Source organism: Haplochromis burtoni, unplaced genomic scaffold, assembly GCF_018398535.1.
Source record: "Haplochromis burtoni strain Fernald_Lab_line unplaced genomic scaffold, NCSU_Asbu1 Contig_19, whole genome shotgun sequence".
Taxonomy (NCBI): Eukaryota; Metazoa; Chordata; class Actinopteri; order Cichliformes; family Cichlidae; genus Haplochromis; species Haplochromis burtoni.
In genome coordinates, this window is record NW_024582380.1 from 3,424,148 (window position 1) to 3,441,606 (window position 17,459).

At 39.8% G+C, this 17,459-nt stretch overlaps 3 protein-coding genes across 3 annotated transcripts; 2 read left to right on the plus strand and 1 right to left on the minus strand.

Annotated features, from left to right (window-relative positions):
• Positions 1–249: 249 nt before the first annotated feature.
• Positions 250–5,237, minus strand: nek12 (NIMA-related kinase 12). The gene is made up of 2 exons (XM_005916411.3): positions 4,049–5,237; positions 250–1,990 (listed from the first exon to the last, which is right to left on the minus strand). The coding sequence occupies exons 1-2, from the start codon at positions 5,145–5,147 to the stop codon at positions 1,794–1,796; spliced, it is 1,296 nt and encodes a 431-aa protein (XP_005916473.1). The 5' UTR covers positions 5,148–5,237; the 3' UTR covers positions 250–1,793.
• A 442-nt stretch (positions 5,238–5,679) lies between these two features.
• pin4 (protein (peptidylprolyl cis/trans isomerase) NIMA-interacting, 4 (parvulin)) lies at positions 5,680–9,486 on the plus strand. Its single transcript, XM_005916409.3, has 4 exons — positions 5,680–5,855; positions 6,029–6,096; positions 7,181–7,300; positions 7,995–9,486. The coding sequence occupies exons 1-4, from the start codon at positions 5,819–5,821 to the stop codon at positions 8,151–8,153; spliced, it is 384 nt and encodes a 127-aa protein (XP_005916471.1). The 5' UTR covers positions 5,680–5,818; the 3' UTR covers positions 8,154–9,486.
• Positions 9,487–9,577: 91 nt separating this feature from the next.
• Positions 9,578–16,333, plus strand: faf2 (Fas associated factor family member 2). Its single transcript, XM_005916410.3, has 11 exons — positions 9,578–9,791; positions 10,641–10,709; positions 10,806–10,940; positions 11,217–11,293; positions 11,386–11,524; positions 11,628–11,713; positions 11,945–12,036; positions 12,516–12,693; positions 14,431–14,602; positions 14,689–14,832; positions 15,095–16,333. The coding sequence occupies exons 1-11, from the start codon at positions 9,729–9,731 to the stop codon at positions 15,275–15,277; spliced, it is 1,338 nt and encodes a 445-aa protein (XP_005916472.1). The 5' UTR covers positions 9,578–9,728; the 3' UTR covers positions 15,278–16,333.
• The last annotated feature ends 1,126 nt before the right edge of the window (positions 16,334–17,459 follow it).

The window sequence follows — 17,459 nt, forward strand, 5'->3', positions numbered from 1 at the left end:
TAACGGGCAACAGATGTCAATCCAGTTGAGTACCTTTGGGATGTGATGGAACAGGAATTTCACGCGATGCATGTCCAGTCATCAAATTTGCAACAGCTGAAGAATGCTGCACGAAGAATCACCCACTACTAGTGATGTGTACCTAATGAAGTGGCTAGTGAGCACATGACACCAGGTTCAATTCTAAGTTGATGTAATAATGTTGCGCACACCTTAACAACACAAAATAACATGACTTTGAAAGCGTCAAATAAAGTGCGAGCATTATGAAGCTCCTTTTAATTATTTTTTTTATATATCGAATCTTAGATATGCGGTTTCACTTTATTTTTTTTTCTTTCTTAACAGACACGATCACAGGAAACACAGCGTTCAGTAGTGCCTGCTCGGTATAATGCTGAGACAATGAAGGAGGGTGTTGCTATGTGTGCGCTCTGCCAGTCAGCACTGGGCTTTCTGTTACTTTTTAATTTGAACGTTTGGTTAAAACGTTCAAATTAAAAAGTAACAGAAAGCTGAATCAGTGCCGTCCCAGATTACAGCTTTTACCCACAGCGAGCAAATGCTTTAGGTAGATCCTAGCTTTTCAGCAAATATAAACACCACACTTGCGTTGCCCTTTTTGCCACCAATTTTTCATGCTGCCATATTTGGCTCACACTTTGTTTTTCTTTTCGCTGCCAGTATGACTAAGCTACGAATGACATGTAAGATGAGTGAAGAGCATTTGCATGTAAACATCATTGCTTAAGCATTGTGACTGACAGGAAAAAGACGCCTTAAAATCTTCAAATAACGTAAATGGCGTGCGTCACAGGAGTTTGCGTGGATTCGTAGATGGAAAAAAAAAATACCATAATATTTTTAATGTCAGTTACTGGTTTGCTGCATAGTCAGTTTTAGCAAAAACAATGAGCTCATTGAGTTGAACACAGAAAGATAAGGAGCTCTAACATTCACTGTGGGGCCTTTTGAATCCTGAATGCAATCAAGTTTAAAGTCGCGCACCGAGTGATGATAATAATGTTTCCTGGCAGGTCTTTCGTTATTTGCAGACCTTTGACTTCTAAGCAGTTTACCCATTATGTCTCTTTGCAATTCCTGCAATATTTTCTGCGCTCATATGTTATCATGGTTAACTTTATGACCAGCATCGTGCACCACATACTTCCTCTGAACAAATGCGTGCCATATAATGAAGCAGAGGTTAAGAAATAGCTGGTAGAAAGGCCGTGTCATTTCACATATATTATGTAATAACACAAAAGACAAAGCATTGAAAGTAATAGGATAAAGACACAAATACACACACAGATAGAAGCCTGATATTGGAAGTTGTGTATTAACGTTTAACATCCACTTCCAAACGGCCACTGCTGCTTTTGGAAAGCATTCAAAAGTCATTGCTGGTGTTTCATCCTCCATAAGAAAACAATATCAAACTGCATCTACAAAATGTATAAAATTGTAAAACTTCACCTTCACTTCTGTGGCCATAATGCATCACATTCATTCAGCATTTATCACACAGCTGAGCAGCCCCAACGCAACTATTTGTTCTCTTTAGCCCCACCAAGTGTTTTGAACATCATCCAACAGTAAAAGGAACTTATTTATCCCAAAAGGGTCTCTTATGGAGGGGAAATGTGCTATAAGACCGCTGACAGGAGGCCTCGCGTCCTTTTCAAACTGAGGCGTATAAAGCTTTTATCAAGCCAGGCACTTTTAAAATAGGTTCAGCATCAAAGGTCCCGTTATTTAACACTGTTTTATTTTAACAATGCATTGTCTCTTTACCCCTTCTCCTTCAGCACTTTCAGTGTAATGGTCAAACCTCCAGCATCGCAGAGCTGAAACTCTTCCACCAGAGCTTCATCGTGTGGCTGCTGAGCAGCATCAGCGTGCACACAGTCTCCTTCATCATCCTCCTTGTCCTCAATTTCCTCAAAGTCATCTGGATAGTCAACTTGTTCTGAAGTGTCAGGGATCGCTGGAAAAAAAAAACCAAGATTCAAGGGATGACACATGTTTGGTTTTAATAATGGCATTGTAAGTCGGTTTATTCTCAACAGACCTGATATAGGAGAGCTGTTAACATCTTTCACACATTGTTTTGATCACCAGTAGTGGATTGTTTCGTTTTCACACATCACAGATCAACAGAAGGTCCCACTGGAAAAGCAGGTTTTCCCTCAGTTTATCAGTTGATCATTCTGTTCATCTATCCCTTTAGCAGAGGAATCAGCTATTTAACACAATGTTGGTAAGTAGCTGAAAAAAGTCTAGCATGTTTCTCAGAACACATTGTAGTGTTTTCATTTCCCCCCAAACTGTCTACATTATTAATCCATCCATCCATCCATATTTTTCTTATCCCAGCTGTCACAAAGACCTTTTTGGTGCATGGCCACACTGCTAACCACTGTACCACCTCTGACATTATTAAGTTGGAACAGATAAGGGTAGACATGTTGCACTTTGATGCTGCTGCTGTAAAAGATCTGTAATAATAACTAAATCACTAAAAATGGAATTTCACATTTTTCTAGCCTTAAACAATAATCACTGTATTGTTTGGTAATTTCTGGGTTATTCCAATTTTACTATGCTGCTGTCATGAAACTACACACTGACTATTGATCCCTAAAGTCCCACCAGAAATTCTCAGATTTAAGAAGCTGAAACAGTTGAAGAAATAATATTTTTGCTTGATAACACACACACTTCTACATAAATGTTACAAATGTGTTTTGACAAGTGTTCAGACAATAACCATAGCCCCAGATAGTTCTTACGTTAGGCTAATCAGTTCACTATAAGATCTAACAAAAAAAAGTTTAGGATTCGATAGAAGTTGCTCAATGAACAATTAACAATATGTGACTGAAGTGATTCAGCTTTAAATCAAGAAATTTAGCCACAATATTACCATTTCCAAATGCCCAAACTAACTTTAAATATAAGGTTTACTTTTAATACAGCCAATGAGTACATGAAGTCCATAACCTGTGAATATCATCATTGAAATGATAAGTGGGTTTATCTGCATTCAGCTTTGTCTTCATTAACTGAAAAGCTGCTCTACTGAGTAGAAATCAGGTGACTGAACTCTTGGGTTGCTTTTGCACTTTGCTTTGGTTTGATTTGAACACCTGCAGTTCATCCTTCTACTTCCATTAGCAGTCACAGCATCAATAAACCCCTGAGACCCGATTCCACTGGCGGCCACATGTGTCGATGCCATAACGCTGCCTCCGCCGTGCTTGACAGATGATGCGGTATGCTTTGGATCATGAGCTTTTTCTCTCCTTCTCCGTAATTGATCCACAGATTCCTTTTACAGAATTGTGCAGACTCGTTTAGATGGGTTTTTTTTTTTTTTGACAGACTCTAATCTGGCATTTCTGTCCTTTAGTGTAACCAAAGGTTTTCAGCTTGTTTTACACCTGCAGTGTTTCCATTTACAAAGCCATTTCTTAATTGTAGATTTTGGCAGTGACACACCTGCCCTCTCAAGAGTATTCTTAACGTCATTCAATGTTGTGAAGTAGTTTTTCTCAACCTCAGAAAGACCTGTGTGATCATCCACTTTAGTTTTCTTTGTGGTCTCTCAGGCTTTTTCTCATGCTGAGCTGGCCAGTACATTAATTCTTGTTAGGACAGTACTACATAACTGATCTGGCAATTCCCAATTCTTTGTTTATAGACATATTTTGTTTTTGTTTTTTCAACCTAATGACAGCCTATGAATCTTTTACGTCATTTATTTGTCATAGAATAACACAAAGCCTCACTGGGCTATTAAATTACTCATCGGTGAATTTTCCAGTTACTTTCAAGCCTTTGAAAATGGAAGACTGTTTATAAAAATGTTTCTAATTCCTAAAGAGTTAATGTTTTTTGTTAAACACAGATTTAAACCTAAAGTTGGCCTGTCAGTCACATCATGATTGCCGGATATAAAATCCATTGTGGTGTTTTAATGTTTTTTTTTAAATGTCATATGCCCAATGTCTGAATACTTATGGACATTGGAGGGACGCATTACCAATGGACTCAGCAGAATTGCTCCTCATTGCCAACCCAGACTGTTTACTTTGTCCCTCCAGAGAAGACAAGCTTCCATCATCATCAAAATCCTCAGGATAGTGGGATTGGTTCTGTTCATCTTCCTCCTCTACATCTGCAGAGGAGAAACTGACATCCATACTTTGTTCTTTCTCTTCCCAAGAGTAGGACTGACTGGCGAAACAGGGTTGAAGTGTTGTGTTGATGTCTTCTTTTTTAAATTCCACATTAATGTGATCCACAGGCGTGGAGCAGTCTGTCTGTGTGTCTTTGATAGATTGCAGGTGATCTCGCACATAGGCACTGCTAAGTATACAAGCAGCACTGGGCCTGTTGTCCGGATTGAGGTTGAGCATGCTCTGGATTAATGAGGAAATACTATCTGAGAACAAGTCAGGCACCGGGTGGTATTCTCCTTTGGTGATCTTATTGAACAGACTCAGGAGATTTGTGGCTGCAAAAGCAGGCCTGAGAGCACAGAGCTCATACAGGAGACAACCAAGAGCCCAGATGTCAGACTTGCAGCTGTACGGGATGTCCTGGCAAAGCTCAGGACTTAGGTAGCTGGGTGTCCCAACACATGTGGAAGCCATATCGGCTGTGTTAGTCATTATTCTGGATATGCCAAAATCCCCTAACTTTACCACACCTTGCTTTGTCAGCAGCACATTAGAGGGTTTGATGTCCCTGTGAAGTATTTTGGCTGTGTGTATGTAATTTACAGCCATAGCGACCTGGACAAACCAGCCCATCACAGTGTGCTCTGTGAAGAACTCCCCTGGCTTCCTCTCCTTTACTCTGTCATCCAAAGTCCCTCCATCGCAGTAGCTCATCACAATGTAAACGAACCCATCGTCGGAGTTTACAAAGGCCTCGCTGCATTTCACAACGTGAGGATGCACCAGCCTTTTGATAATTTCAGCTTCGTGGAGAATGGCCCTCTGCGTTTTTGCCCTCCTCGTGGTCTCCGCCTTTATCCTCTTCACCGCGTACAGGCACTTCCGCTCCACGTGCCTCATGAGAAACACGTCTGCCGCTCCTCCGCTGCCCAACCGCAAGACCCTCTCGTACTTCTCCATATTTGTGTCATAGAAACAAAAACACAGAGGCAACACCCAGACTGCAGCCCGCACGTCACGAGCCGTTTGTGTTCATTACGTTTCCATAGTGACCCATGACGCTGTGAGAATGGGTATGGGGTCAGTCAGCGGCGTCGGGGTGTGAGAGTTACACATGCGAGTCCAAGCATTAGTGTGGTTTCTAAATGGACACACTGTTTTCTTTATTTAGCACCTGTTTCATTACCTCTGCCCTGCACAAACTTTTTAAAACCCCCTTTAATGTTAAAACTATTTAAACTGTGGTTCGACAATATGAATTTATTAATAAATCAAAATATTAAAGCTCGCTGTGCATGCGTGAGCCTTTATGTTGCCAGCAAAGGGGATAACATTGAGTGCCGTCGAATGACTGTAAAAAACAGTCATTGGTACTGTCTCATAAGAAAAGGAAGAAACATCTCATTATTTAGTCATGTACATGAATGAACCGCGTTTATGGCTCTATACAGTAGATGGCGGTATATTGTGTCAAGAATCTTTGATCTACCAACGAGTGGCGAAAGAAGAAGAAGAGTTTGGGTTCTCTGCGCAGGTTTATGCGCATGCTAATCACAACATAGCAAGTGTTTGATCTGTAACTGTTATTTCTCATTGATTATTGTTGAGTTATAAGTGCACGTTAGCCTGAAATGCCACCAAAGGGAAAAGGGGGAAAGGGTGGTAAAGGTTAGTGTCCTATAACTTACTAACTGTATATGTATTCTATAATTAAAGTCAGCTAATAACTTTTCCATGTGATCCCAGAAGCGCCTTTATCACAACGGTTACTACTACAGTGCAGTTTTAATGGGTTTAACGGGTGCTGTGGTGTGTTCATCTGCCACCTTGTCACTATGTAGGAGCTGCTTCAGGGAGTGCAGACACCGACAAGAAAGAAAAAGGCCCAAAAGGAGGGACCGCTGTCAAGGTAACGTTACATTGAAGACAAAGCTTAACTGCAACATTAATGACAGATTTCATTCCCTTCCCAACAAAAATGTGACTTTTGGGGGAGTTGAAAGGAGAGCACAGATGAACGAGTCCATGTCGCGTGCAGTGTCCCGTACGATGCTATTTTAATAATAATAGAATAATCCAAACCTTCCTGCTTTAACAGAAATGTCTGAACAATTGTTGCCCTTTCTTGTCTTTTTAATAATTATCCTTTGCACAGTATATAATTCCCGCCTTATTTAGGTACATTCAGAGAGACTGTTGTTAAACGTTTTTGTTAAAAAAAAAAAAAGGTTTTTTTTTTAAAAAAATATTCTGTGAAAAAGCACTTCATAAACTTAACTAAACATCAAAATTTAGTAGCAATAATATCAAAATCTGAATTTTTTGATGTGGAGAAATCTGTGCACAAGGGCTGCGATCTTCGAGCCCTCAGGAGGCATAACGTTGAAAAAAAGGCTTGATTCTGTCATGGAAATGACTGAATGGGCTCAGGAACTCCACCAGAAATCACTGGCAAAGAATCACATGACTTCTTCATGCAAAGAAGAAGTCATGTGAACATGATCCAGAACTTCCCTCGCTCATTTAAAATGGACCGAGGGAAAGTGGAAAACCGTTCTGGGTTGAGACGAATAAGAAATATTTTTTTTATTTTTGGAAAACATGGATGCTTAACTAAAGACAAAGAGCGACCATCCAGCTTGTTATATCATCACTTGTCTCTAACACTAGCTTCTCTGATGGCTTGGGGGTACAACAGTGCACTCCTTGGGAGCTCGCACATCTGAAAAGGCACCATCAATGCTGAAAGGTATATACAGGTTTTTAGACCAAAGTGTGCTTCCATCTAGACAATGTGTTTTCGAGGGAAAGGCTTGTAAGAGAATGCTAAACTGCATACTACTGCAAACTGCAAAACATTTAACACATTGTGAAATGAAAAATAAAAAAGACTCAGGGCTATCGGGCAGCTAGAATCATATCAGACAAGAGTGGGACATCATTTCTCTCCCACAAGTCAAGCAGAATCATCTGTTTTTGTTTTTTTTCCGCAGGTCCGGCATATCCTGTGTGAAAAACATGGAAAATGCATGGAAGCAATGGAGAAACTGAAGGCTGGAGTTCGTTTCAGTGAAGTAGCTACACAGTATAGTGAAGACAAAGCCAGACAAGGAGTAAGCTCTTGCACTCGTAATTAGATGTGCGGTGTTAGTTTCCCTTTATTGACAGTCTCAGTTTGTTTATAATGTTTAACTGAAATCATCTGAGTCAGAAGTAACGTAATCAGGGAAAATTTGTCATATGATTCCTTAGTTATCATATTACACAGTACATGGCTTAGATGAGGTCATTGTTGAGAGTTTTTCTTGGCTCTGGCAGAAATCTATCCATTTTAGTCCTTTCTCTTAACCATTTGATAATTGACATTTGGATTATATTAGAGCAAACGAAATCCAAACTAATAGAAATGTTTACAGATTGCTTTATTACACTGCTGTTTATCTTTCTGTGTGTCACAAAGTCCTGTGAGGGAAAACCTGACTGTTTCATAGGATGTGTAATGTTTAGCATCACAGATAATGAGTTTCAATGGCTGACCATCCCACTACAACATCTACACTGATGTATTTTGAGCTGCTGGGAAACTCCAGTCCAGATTAGGCTATTACTCAGGTCACCACAGAAATATGTGAAGAGTTGCTGCAAACAAGCATTTGCTTCACACCCCTTTAAAAAAAAATGTTTATTTTTGTTTGTCAAAATATCAGTTTGCCTCTTCAGTACAGCATCAGCATGGTCCTTATTTACACATTTCCCCAGATGCATATCATGTGATCTCTTCATGACTTTTATGTTTGTTTGTCACAGGGTGATCTGGGGTGGATGACGCGAGGATCGATGGTCGGACCTTTCCAGGATGCAGCATTCGCCCTCCCTGTCAGCTCCATGGATAAACCAGTCTACACAGACCCTCCTGTCAAGACAAAATTTGGGTACCACATCATTATGATAGAGGGGAAAAAGTAACTCGGGCCAGTTCAACACTTGAAATCAAGACATGTAAATTCCCCAATGTGCTATATTCCTAAACTTCTGATGATTTTCTTATATTTTTCAAAACACATGAGAATAAAAAAACATTGATGTAGAATTCTGTCAGATTTGTCTGTGATAAATGTGCTTGCCATACTGAAAATTTAACTTGAGGGAGAAGATATGCATTTATGTAATAAAGAAGTTTACTGGTATGACTGAGAGGGTATAACAAGACTGCTAGAAGTTAGACTCATTATTGAAAAAGATCTAATGCCTTATTATCTTTTAGAAAAGGGGATTTTTTTTCTTTAACGTGATGTCTTTTAATTCTTCGCTTCCATAAATAAAATTACCATAGTAAAAAAGGAAATTCTTCAGTGGGTGTGAATATTGGATGATTGAGTGTTAATGTAGGAGTTTCTATTATTGTGTATCCCGAAGAAGAGTTTCATTATAGAGAACATTTTAATTATAGAGAACGTCACATGAATTATAAATCATCAGAATTGTGTAAAAATGTATAAAAGATGCATGCTAAAACACGAACCCTTGAAGCAGAGTTATTACTGTACTGCACATCAGTAGTGTATATGGATGGACAGTCTGGTAGACTCCCACCTTATCATCAAGAATTGGACTGCATGCTAAATCTCAAGTGAACAGACTGTAAATATATGATATACAGTCCAGGGCGTTTCTTGGCTCAAAACAGGCTGTAAATTTTCTTGGGTTTTTCAGAAGGATAGGGGGCAGAGGTTCACCAATCTTCAAAAGACTTGAAAAGAAAAATTGTAAAGACTTTGAATATTTTATCATCTGCCGTGCATAATAAGGTCTTAAAAATCAAAGAATCTGGAAAATCTTTGTGCAAAGAACAAGGTTGAAAATCAGTATGGGATAGCCATTATCTTTAAGCTCTGCATCGACACTACATTATAAACAAGCATGATCATTAGATGGAAATCACTGCATGACGTCAAGAACACTTTCAGAAATCACTGTCTCTGAACACAGTTCCCTGTGCCATGCACAAATGAAGGTTAAAGCTCAATCATTCAAAGAAGAACCATATGTGAACATGATCCAGAGACAGCATATTCTTCATTGTGCCAAATTACATTTTAAATGGCAAAGCAGAAAGCTGTTCTGTGATTAATTGAAATTTCAAGTTTCTTTTGGAAAACATGGATCCAGCGTCCTCCAGACTAAGGAGAAGAGCGACCATCTGACTTGTTATTGTGCGTTAGTGCATATGGAATTGGCTAAGTTATTACTGTACTGCACATCAGTGGTGTATGTTGATGAAGAAGTCAGTGAATTTTAGTATTTTATAAACAAATAAATGGAATAAAGCTTGAGTAAATGAACATTTTTGTACTTTTGATTGGTTTTTTGCTTTTCCTTTCAATGGAAAACAAAAACTTCTTTCATGGGTGACATAATGAGGGGCTCAAATACATCCAAACCGCTAGGCGGCAGCAGCCCGTGCAGCTCGCGCCTGCACGGCTGGAATCAGGAAAAGACAGTTGACGTTGTTAGGCCTTGCTAGATGATTGGCGAGGTAAGATGGCGGCGCCAGAGGAGCCAGAATTATCCCAGGCGCAGACTGAAAAACTCCTCCAATTTCAGGTAGACAGCTGATATTCCGCCTCAACTCGTGTCCGTTTGAGACCTCGTGTGGCGATGCTCTGTCGTCGATAGTAACAGGGTGTGAACGTAGTGTGGCCCGCATGTTTGAACGCTTTTTTGCACAGTCAACTTCGATAACGTTACCCCCAGCCCTCACCCGTCAACTTGAGTCAGAGCTAACGTTAGCGAAGCTAGCGAACACTAGCTAGGCTGGCTAACAAGTTAGCAGACTTTAAACGTTTATATATTTGTCGCGCGGCTCTCACGCGGGTATAAACACTCCAGCTAGGTCAGTCCGTTCCACCATTACCTGGTGTTTAATGTCATTTTTGACTCAACGTCAACTTGGGCTGAGGCTAGCTTTTCATTGACGCTCCCTACATAACACTTGCTGAGTTAACATTAGCACAGCTGCCACTGAAGTTTCTGAGCCACACAATAGTTGTAGCTACGCGAAGTCACTCTGTCATTATATGATAATAAACCAAATACATGCGATATTGCTCCATCTCCATTTGTAGCCTGCTCTAGCTTTCTTTGGTCGTTGGTAAGCTAACTGTTGGAACCACTTGAATTAACATTACATACCATCGTGCTTTGTTCTCTAGATGATTTATCTTGTTTTCGAGGTCAAATTCCTCCCCAAACCCCGTTAAAGGACACTAAATAAGATAGGCGATTCAGACTATTATTGTGTCATTGTTGCTCATTCTTAATGAAGAATTTATGAGAGGCAATCCAAGCTTAGAGACGACAATTTTCTTCTTTTATAGTCCGCCTATAGTCCACCTATGGTCTTTTTAATCTTTCGGGGTTTTTTTCTGTTTGTTTGTTGTTGTTTTTTAATAGGATTTAACCGGTTTGGAATCAATGGACCAATGTCGTCGAACATTAGAGCAACACAATTGGAACATAGAGGTACAGGAGACATGCTTTTTTATGATTTTCTGTTGACTTAATATACATATGACTGCTGAAATAAGAACAACTGGCTTAAACATTTGTTTATTTCAGGCTGCAGTACAAGACAGGCTTAACGAGCAGGAAGGAGTGCCCAGTGTGTTTAACCCTCCACCATCCAGACCACTTCAGGTCAATACAGCAGATCATAGAGTATATAGTTACATCGTGTCAAGGCCACAACCCAGGGTAGGTCTGGAGACTGGTATCTATTGTTTCACTATACAGAAATGGCATACTAGATTCTTTTGAACTCTTGCACATACCTCACCTGTTTCTCTTGGAAATAGTGCTACTTATATGCTGTGTGTAATATTACGTGTGTAACCTTTAAGTGTCTTTGAACAAATGTTCAGTCTAAGTGATTTTGTAGTTTTTAGTTGTGTTTTATAGTTAAAAAGATAGAGAATCTCTCATTTTGGCAATGTTTAAGGTGTGATGGATTGCACTGGTGTTTCTTTTCAGGGGTTACTAGGATGGAGTTACTATTTGATAATGCTACCGTTCAGATTTACATATTACACACTTCTGGACATATTCAGGTAATTAGAGCCTTTAGGTTTTTAACTCACAGTTGCTGCATAAAGCAAAATTCCTGATTGCAACTATTATATAAAATGTTTTTTGTTCCAAGGCTCGCCCTGCGGTTCATCAGGCCTGATCCTCGTGGTCGTGTGACAGACCCCGTTGGAGACGTTGTGTCTTTCATTCATAGTTTTGAGGAGAAGTATGGGCAGGCACACCCTGTCTTTTACCAGGGAACATACAGCCAGGTGAGAACATGGATATGGATGATAAAAGTATATTTTCGTTTCTGAAGTGATGTTAAGACAGCTTAAAAGATAAAACCGCCTTTGCTTATTGTGATACTTGTAGGCACTGAACGATGCCAAAAGGGAGCTCCGCTACCTATTAGTGTACCTTCACGGAGACGATCATCAAGACACTGACGAGTTTTGCCGGTATAGTTTCTTTTTTTTTTTTATGCCCACATCACCTGTAGCCACTATAGGTCCCATACTGTCTGATGCATGTGTTGTACAGTTGCTGGTGTACAGGTACATCTGCTTGCTTTTTGCTGCATGATGTAAAGACACATCCTTTCTTTATTAACAATTAATTAACAATTTATTTGTTCTAAGCATATACACATAAAAAACATGTTTTTATGGTCCTGATTTGTCACATTCCAGCTCCACATTATGTACTGAAGAGGTCATTACCTTCCTCAACACACGAATGCTCTTTTGGGCATGTTCAACAAGCAAGCCTGAGGGCTACAGAGGTATGCATGTTTGTTGCTTATTACTGAGTTGCTGTGATAAATGGGAAATAAAGTATAAAACAGGTTGAAGTGAGGAAGTGCCCTCCTTGTTTTTGACTTAAAGAATGATAAGAAAAGAGAGCACCATCTTAGTTGTGTGGAGGCGGTCTAGTTGTAATAAAAAAACGCTCAGTTTGAACATCCATGTGCAGTTTTATTAATCATCATTAATGGAGATGTTGTTTCTAGAAACGGTCACATGCTGAGTCTGTAATGTCATTTTTGATGCTTGGAGAAGCAACAAAATCCCTTTTATTGCTTTGAGCTGGCAGTGAAGGGTTTAAAGCCTAATTTGAATAGAAATGATTTGCCTGTGAGCTGCCACATGTTCGATGAGGTAGGATTTGTTTGTCCATTTGTGCTTGGTGTGAACTGACTTTTAATTAAAATGTAGTGTCACTGTTATTACAGGAGATTTGACAGTGTAATTTCTTTTTAAGTGTCCCAAGCGTTGCGAGAGAACACCTACCCATTCCTGGCCATGATAATGCTGAAGGATCGCAAGATGACAGTGGTCGGCAGGCTCGAGGGTCTCATTCAGCCAGAGGACCTTATCAACCAGCTGACGTTCATCATGGATGCTAACCAAACATATCTAATGTCAGAGCGCCTTGAACGGTACAGAAAATTGATTAACTAACATTGACTTGCATGACTTTAAAAGATCTTCTCGACACTTAAAAAAACCCATTATGTTTTGGGGTCTTTGCCTTCATTCGACAGTGTAGTAGTGGAGAGTAGACAGGAAATGAGAGAGAGAGAGTAAAGGGCTCTGGGTTGAACTCAAACCTAAGCCGCTGTATTCAGCCTTGTGACATATGGTCGTCCATTAACCCCGTGAGCAAAACTGCTCTCTGTTCATGTTTAACTTTAATTGTGTGATAGTTTTGATTGAAGTGTGACCATCACAAATTATTTCATCACTTTCTTTCCCCTGATTACTGAAGGCAAAACTGACCATTGTGATGTTTGTGAAAAAAGATAATAGGCAACTAGTTAAGCTCATCGTAAAAGCTAATCGAAGCCCTGTGGGTTCGCCTTTTGAGTGCTGATTGGTTGTTTGCCAACTGTCAGTCACTTGTGTGTAAAATGTCTGTGAAGGTTCTCAGTCATCCAGGTCATCATAGTCAAAGGAGCTTGCAAAGAAAAGCGTCTGGACTTCTTTAATTTGCTTGAAGACGTTTCACCTCTCATCTGAGAAGCTTCTTCAGTCAAATGGTCAAATGGTGGGGAGTCCCAGATTTAAACCTAGTGGGAGTATCCCTCCGCAGAGGGACAAAAGGACCCCCTGATGATCCTCTAGTCGCCTTAACCAAGGTGTGAAACTGGGTGTGGGTCCCAATCAGCCAGAGTTTTGGGTGAGCTCATTGTGAAACCTGGCCCCACCTTATCATGCGAATTCCTGAGGTCAGATGGCCCAGGATGTGAGTGGGTGTTCAGGCGTCTGGGGAGGGAACTCAAAACTGGATTATAGATGGCAGACAGTTGGAGTCGTAAACCCCCGCCTCTGTTCAGAGATGGTTGCTCACAGTGGACATAGATGACTTCTTTCACTCCTCTTTCAAACCATCTGTCCTCTCTGTCCAAAATGTGAACATTGGCATCCTCGATGCTGATGGCTGCTTGGGACCCACACCCAATTTCACACCTTGGCTCAGGCGATTAGAGGATCATCAGGGGGTCCTTTTGTCCCTCTTTGGGGGGATGCTCCCACTAGGTTTAAATCTGGGACTCCCCACCATTTGACCTTAGAACTGAAGAAGCTTCTCGGATGAGAGGTGAAACGTCTTCAAGCAACTTAAAGAAGTCCAGACGCTTTTCTTTGCAAGCTCCTTTGACCACTGGTGTGTGAAGTACTTCTGCCTTAGACCTAGTCCACACATACACTAATATTGTTTTTAAAACAGTTTCCCCTTTCTCAAATAAGTGTGCACATGAGAATCCAAAAACACAACTTAGATGTTGTTCAGAGCATGCCCAACCAGTAGGAGGTGATATAACCCCAAAATATAATATTAATACAGAGATGTGTACACATATTTTTGCCTTAGAAGGATTTCCAAAGGTCAGTTTTGTTAGTAGATGAATGAAAATGGAAAAGTCCAATTTCTGAAAAACACCCATGTTTGTTTTGGTAGGAGGCCCATATTGTTTAATTTAATTGAAGTGCAAGGTCAGGACACAAGGCTAATTTAATGACCACAGCTTATTATGGCATGGACAATGATGTGTAGATGTGGTAGTCAGAGATATCGACATGGCCGGCATTTGCGGATATACACAAAACAATAGTATATCATTCACTGCTTAATGCCTCACTTTGTGTCGGATAAAGACGTCACCTTTTTGTTTCAGCGAGGAGAGGAACCAGACCCAAGTCCTAAGGCAGCAGCAGGATGAGGCCTATCTGGCTTCGCTCCGTGCCGACCAGGAGAAGGAACGAAAGAAAAGGGAGGAGCAGGAGCAGAAGAGGCAAGAGGAGGAGAAGGTCCGACAGAGTGCTCTTGCTGAAGAGCGGAGACGACGAGTGAGTCCTGTTTTGCATTGATGGAAATAAGAGATTTTTTTCATGTTTGCATTCTGAGTTTCTGATTAATGTTGTCACTTTTCCAGACACTTGAAGAGGAGAAGGAGAGGAAGTCGGAATGTCTTCCTCCAGAGCCTCCTGCAGATGATCCTGAAAGTGTCAAAATAGTGTTCAAGCTGCCCAACGATACACGAGTAGAGAGGCGATTCCTGTTTGGCCAGTCTCTGACGGTGAGCATCACTCGGTTCTACACTCCCATTTGCCCTTGCTTAATTTATCTACTTTTAATAATTGTTTTGGCAAAGTGTCAGGTTTCTAGTAAATGATGTTGTGTAGCCACATGGTTTAGCTTCCTTATTTGGTTTTCTCATCTAATTGCAGTCTTGATTCAGTAGTCAACAAATTAATTTTTACATAATTTCATGTTATTAGAAAAAAGTTTCTTCTCTTGTTTCATTATGAAAGCGTCATTTTGTTATTTTTCTTTCACAGGTAATACACGATTTCCTATTCTCTTTGAAAGAAACTCCAGAGAAGTTTCAGATAGTTACAAACTTCCCTCGCCGAGTCTTGCCCTGCCTTCCCACTGAAGAGCAGCCCAACCCACCCACGCTGAAAGAGGCAGGACTCAGCCGCTCCGAGGTGCTTTTTGTTCAGGACCTTACGGACGATTAATAGATAACATACCTCTTCTACAGTGAGGAAACATTTTCCTCTGACACCAACCCATCCTTTTTTTCTTTTTTCATATTTTGTTCAATGGCCATTATGCATAAGGGATCATTGAGATAAAACCCTAACCTGGAAAAAAAAATTAAACCACCCTACATCTCTAGTCCTTGTTTGGTTGTGTTTACAGGGTTCCCAATAGCCTGGAAAGTCTTGAATTTTATCAAATAAATATTTCTTGAAGTCCTTCCTTGAACTCATCTATGTGTGGACAGAGTTTGATTTCCATCACTTGTACTTGCCTCGGTTAATTCGTGTTCTTTCACACCAGTATTTGCTGCAGCACCAGATTAATCATCTAATGAAATGTTCTGAAACAGCACAATAGCTTTGTGCAACTCCAGAATCATAACCCAGTCGTTCTTTTGTGGGCATTTGACCCACCAGAATGTGTTAATAGTTACATTGAGGATGCAGAATGGAGATTTCTATGATGGTGTGTTTCCTTAGCTAACTTTTTTTTTGGTCAAAGTTTTGATGTTTGATCCTTGTCCCCATCCAACATCCTTTCGCCTTGAGTTTGTTTCCCCTCACACTGACTAATGAGCACAACAAAATCAGTCTGAGTTGGGTTTGTTACCGCTGTGATTGTTAATCCATGTGGTTTGAAGAACAAATGTACCTACTTCAGGGAGCAGGTTAGTGGTTTTGGACTTTGAGGATAAATGGGAACCCTGTTATAAATGAGCCATGACCTGTACATAAGTTAGCTATTTAAAATCCCTAAATTTACCATATGTTTTGTTTGACTCCTTTGTGTCATGAAATGACCAAATGCAGATTGGTTACTATGTAAAGCAGACTGCCGCAAGCTCATGAAGTTCAAAGATACATTATTTAACAAGAAGCCACAGCTTTTACATGTGGCTTTATCTAGTATAGTGCGAGTCTGCTCATAGTGTGCCTGTGGTTACTCATAGATGCCTGTTCGCCTGTAACATCTAAATGGGCTCATGTAAAGATGTAATTTTCCAACTATAAATTAAAAACATTTTAAAAATGTGGGTTTATTGAGAATGAACAACACTTGCATGCAGTGATGAGATCTTATTTCTCTCTTCTTTTTTAGAATGACCTGATGTTATTTAAAGTACAATGAGCCATATATCCCCCCCAACCTTGAATAGCGAGTCAGATGACAGTTGTGATATTGGTATACATCATACATTTATTAGTGAACAACCCTCTCAAATCAGCCACAACAATTAAAAAAAAATATGATTGCACTACTTGGTAAAGCATAACTAGCAACTTTTCATTTAAAAAAAGTACAAATCTTAAAAATTTCAAACAGTATACAGATGTATATATATAATACACTAACTAGTTATGTTAAATGCTACAAACAATATGATTCCAATGGAATGAAAAATTATAACATTAATAAGAACCATTTCCTATATATAATATATATTAGTTGTTTTCTCCCCCTCCCACCCGCCCCAATACAAACATGGAAAAAATGAGGTAACTGTAAATGTGCAAGTACCAAAGCAAAATATCTGCCTAACACAGAACACATGCCCCTGGCTCTGTTGGTGGGTGGGTAGTCTGGTGTTCAGGCGAGGGCCCCTAGAGGCCAAGGAGAGTAAGAACAGTAAACCACTTTCCCACCACAGCAAAAAAAAGAAGAAAAATCATTGGTAAACAATAAATGGCGTCTACGGAGCAATCGATCACAAATCCTAAATAAATTTTAGCTGCTTATTGGAACACAGTTTTCCACCACACAAGCTGTGAGATTATTCAATAACTCTTAACAGAAAGACTACAAGACTCTATTCTCAATTGTCGTTAAAAATTACTTCATTACCTAGGCCTTAATGGGAGGTTCTTTTTAATTAATAGGGTAACTGGATATTGTCAATTAAATATTTACTCCAAAAAGAACAGTGCTAACATTAACATGAATTAAGGTAATCTATATGTGAACAATATATTTTTAAGATATTGATACACTGAGAGCAAGAGCCTGATAGGCAGGTACAGTACTACACTGAAATAAGTATGACAACACTTTCTTTTTTTCCTTTTTTCTTTTTTTTAAATCCCTTAAACTATATTGGTTTTCACTTACATTGTTTAGGGGTATTGGTATAACATGCTTTAAGAATACATGGGATCCATG

Excerpts from the sequence above, each read along its gene's own strand:
- nek12 (XM_005916411.3), bottom strand. The coding sequence starts at position 5,147 with ATGGAGAAGTACGAGAGGGTCTTGCGGTTGGGCAGCGGAGGAGCGGCA. Across the intron at positions 1,991-4,048 it reads CAATTCTGCTGAGTCCATTG|CGATCCCTGACACTTCAGAA; the intron begins GTAATGCGTCCC and ends TTTTTTTTCCAG.
- faf2 (XM_005916410.3), top strand. The coding sequence starts at position 9,729 with ATGGCGGCGCCAGAGGAGCCAGAATTATCCCAGGCGCAGACTGAAAAA. Across the intron at positions 10,941-11,216 it reads TGTCAAGGCCACAACCCAGG|GGGTTACTAGGATGGAGTTA; the intron begins GTAGGTCTGGAG and ends GTTTCTTTTCAG. Across the intron at positions 11,525-11,627 it reads ACCAGGGAACATACAGCCAG|GCACTGAACGATGCCAAAAG; the intron begins GTGAGAACATGG and ends TGATACTTGTAG.
- pin4 (XM_005916409.3), top strand. The coding sequence starts at position 5,819 with ATGCCACCAAAGGGAAAAGGGGGAAAGGGTGGTAAAG. Across the intron at positions 6,097-7,180 it reads AAGGAGGGACCGCTGTCAAG|GTCCGGCATATCCTGTGTGA; the intron begins GTAACGTTACAT and ends TTTTTTCCGCAG. Across the intron at positions 7,301-7,994 it reads AAGACAAAGCCAGACAAGGA|GGTGATCTGGGGTGGATGAC; the intron begins GTAAGCTCTTGC and ends TGTTTGTCACAG.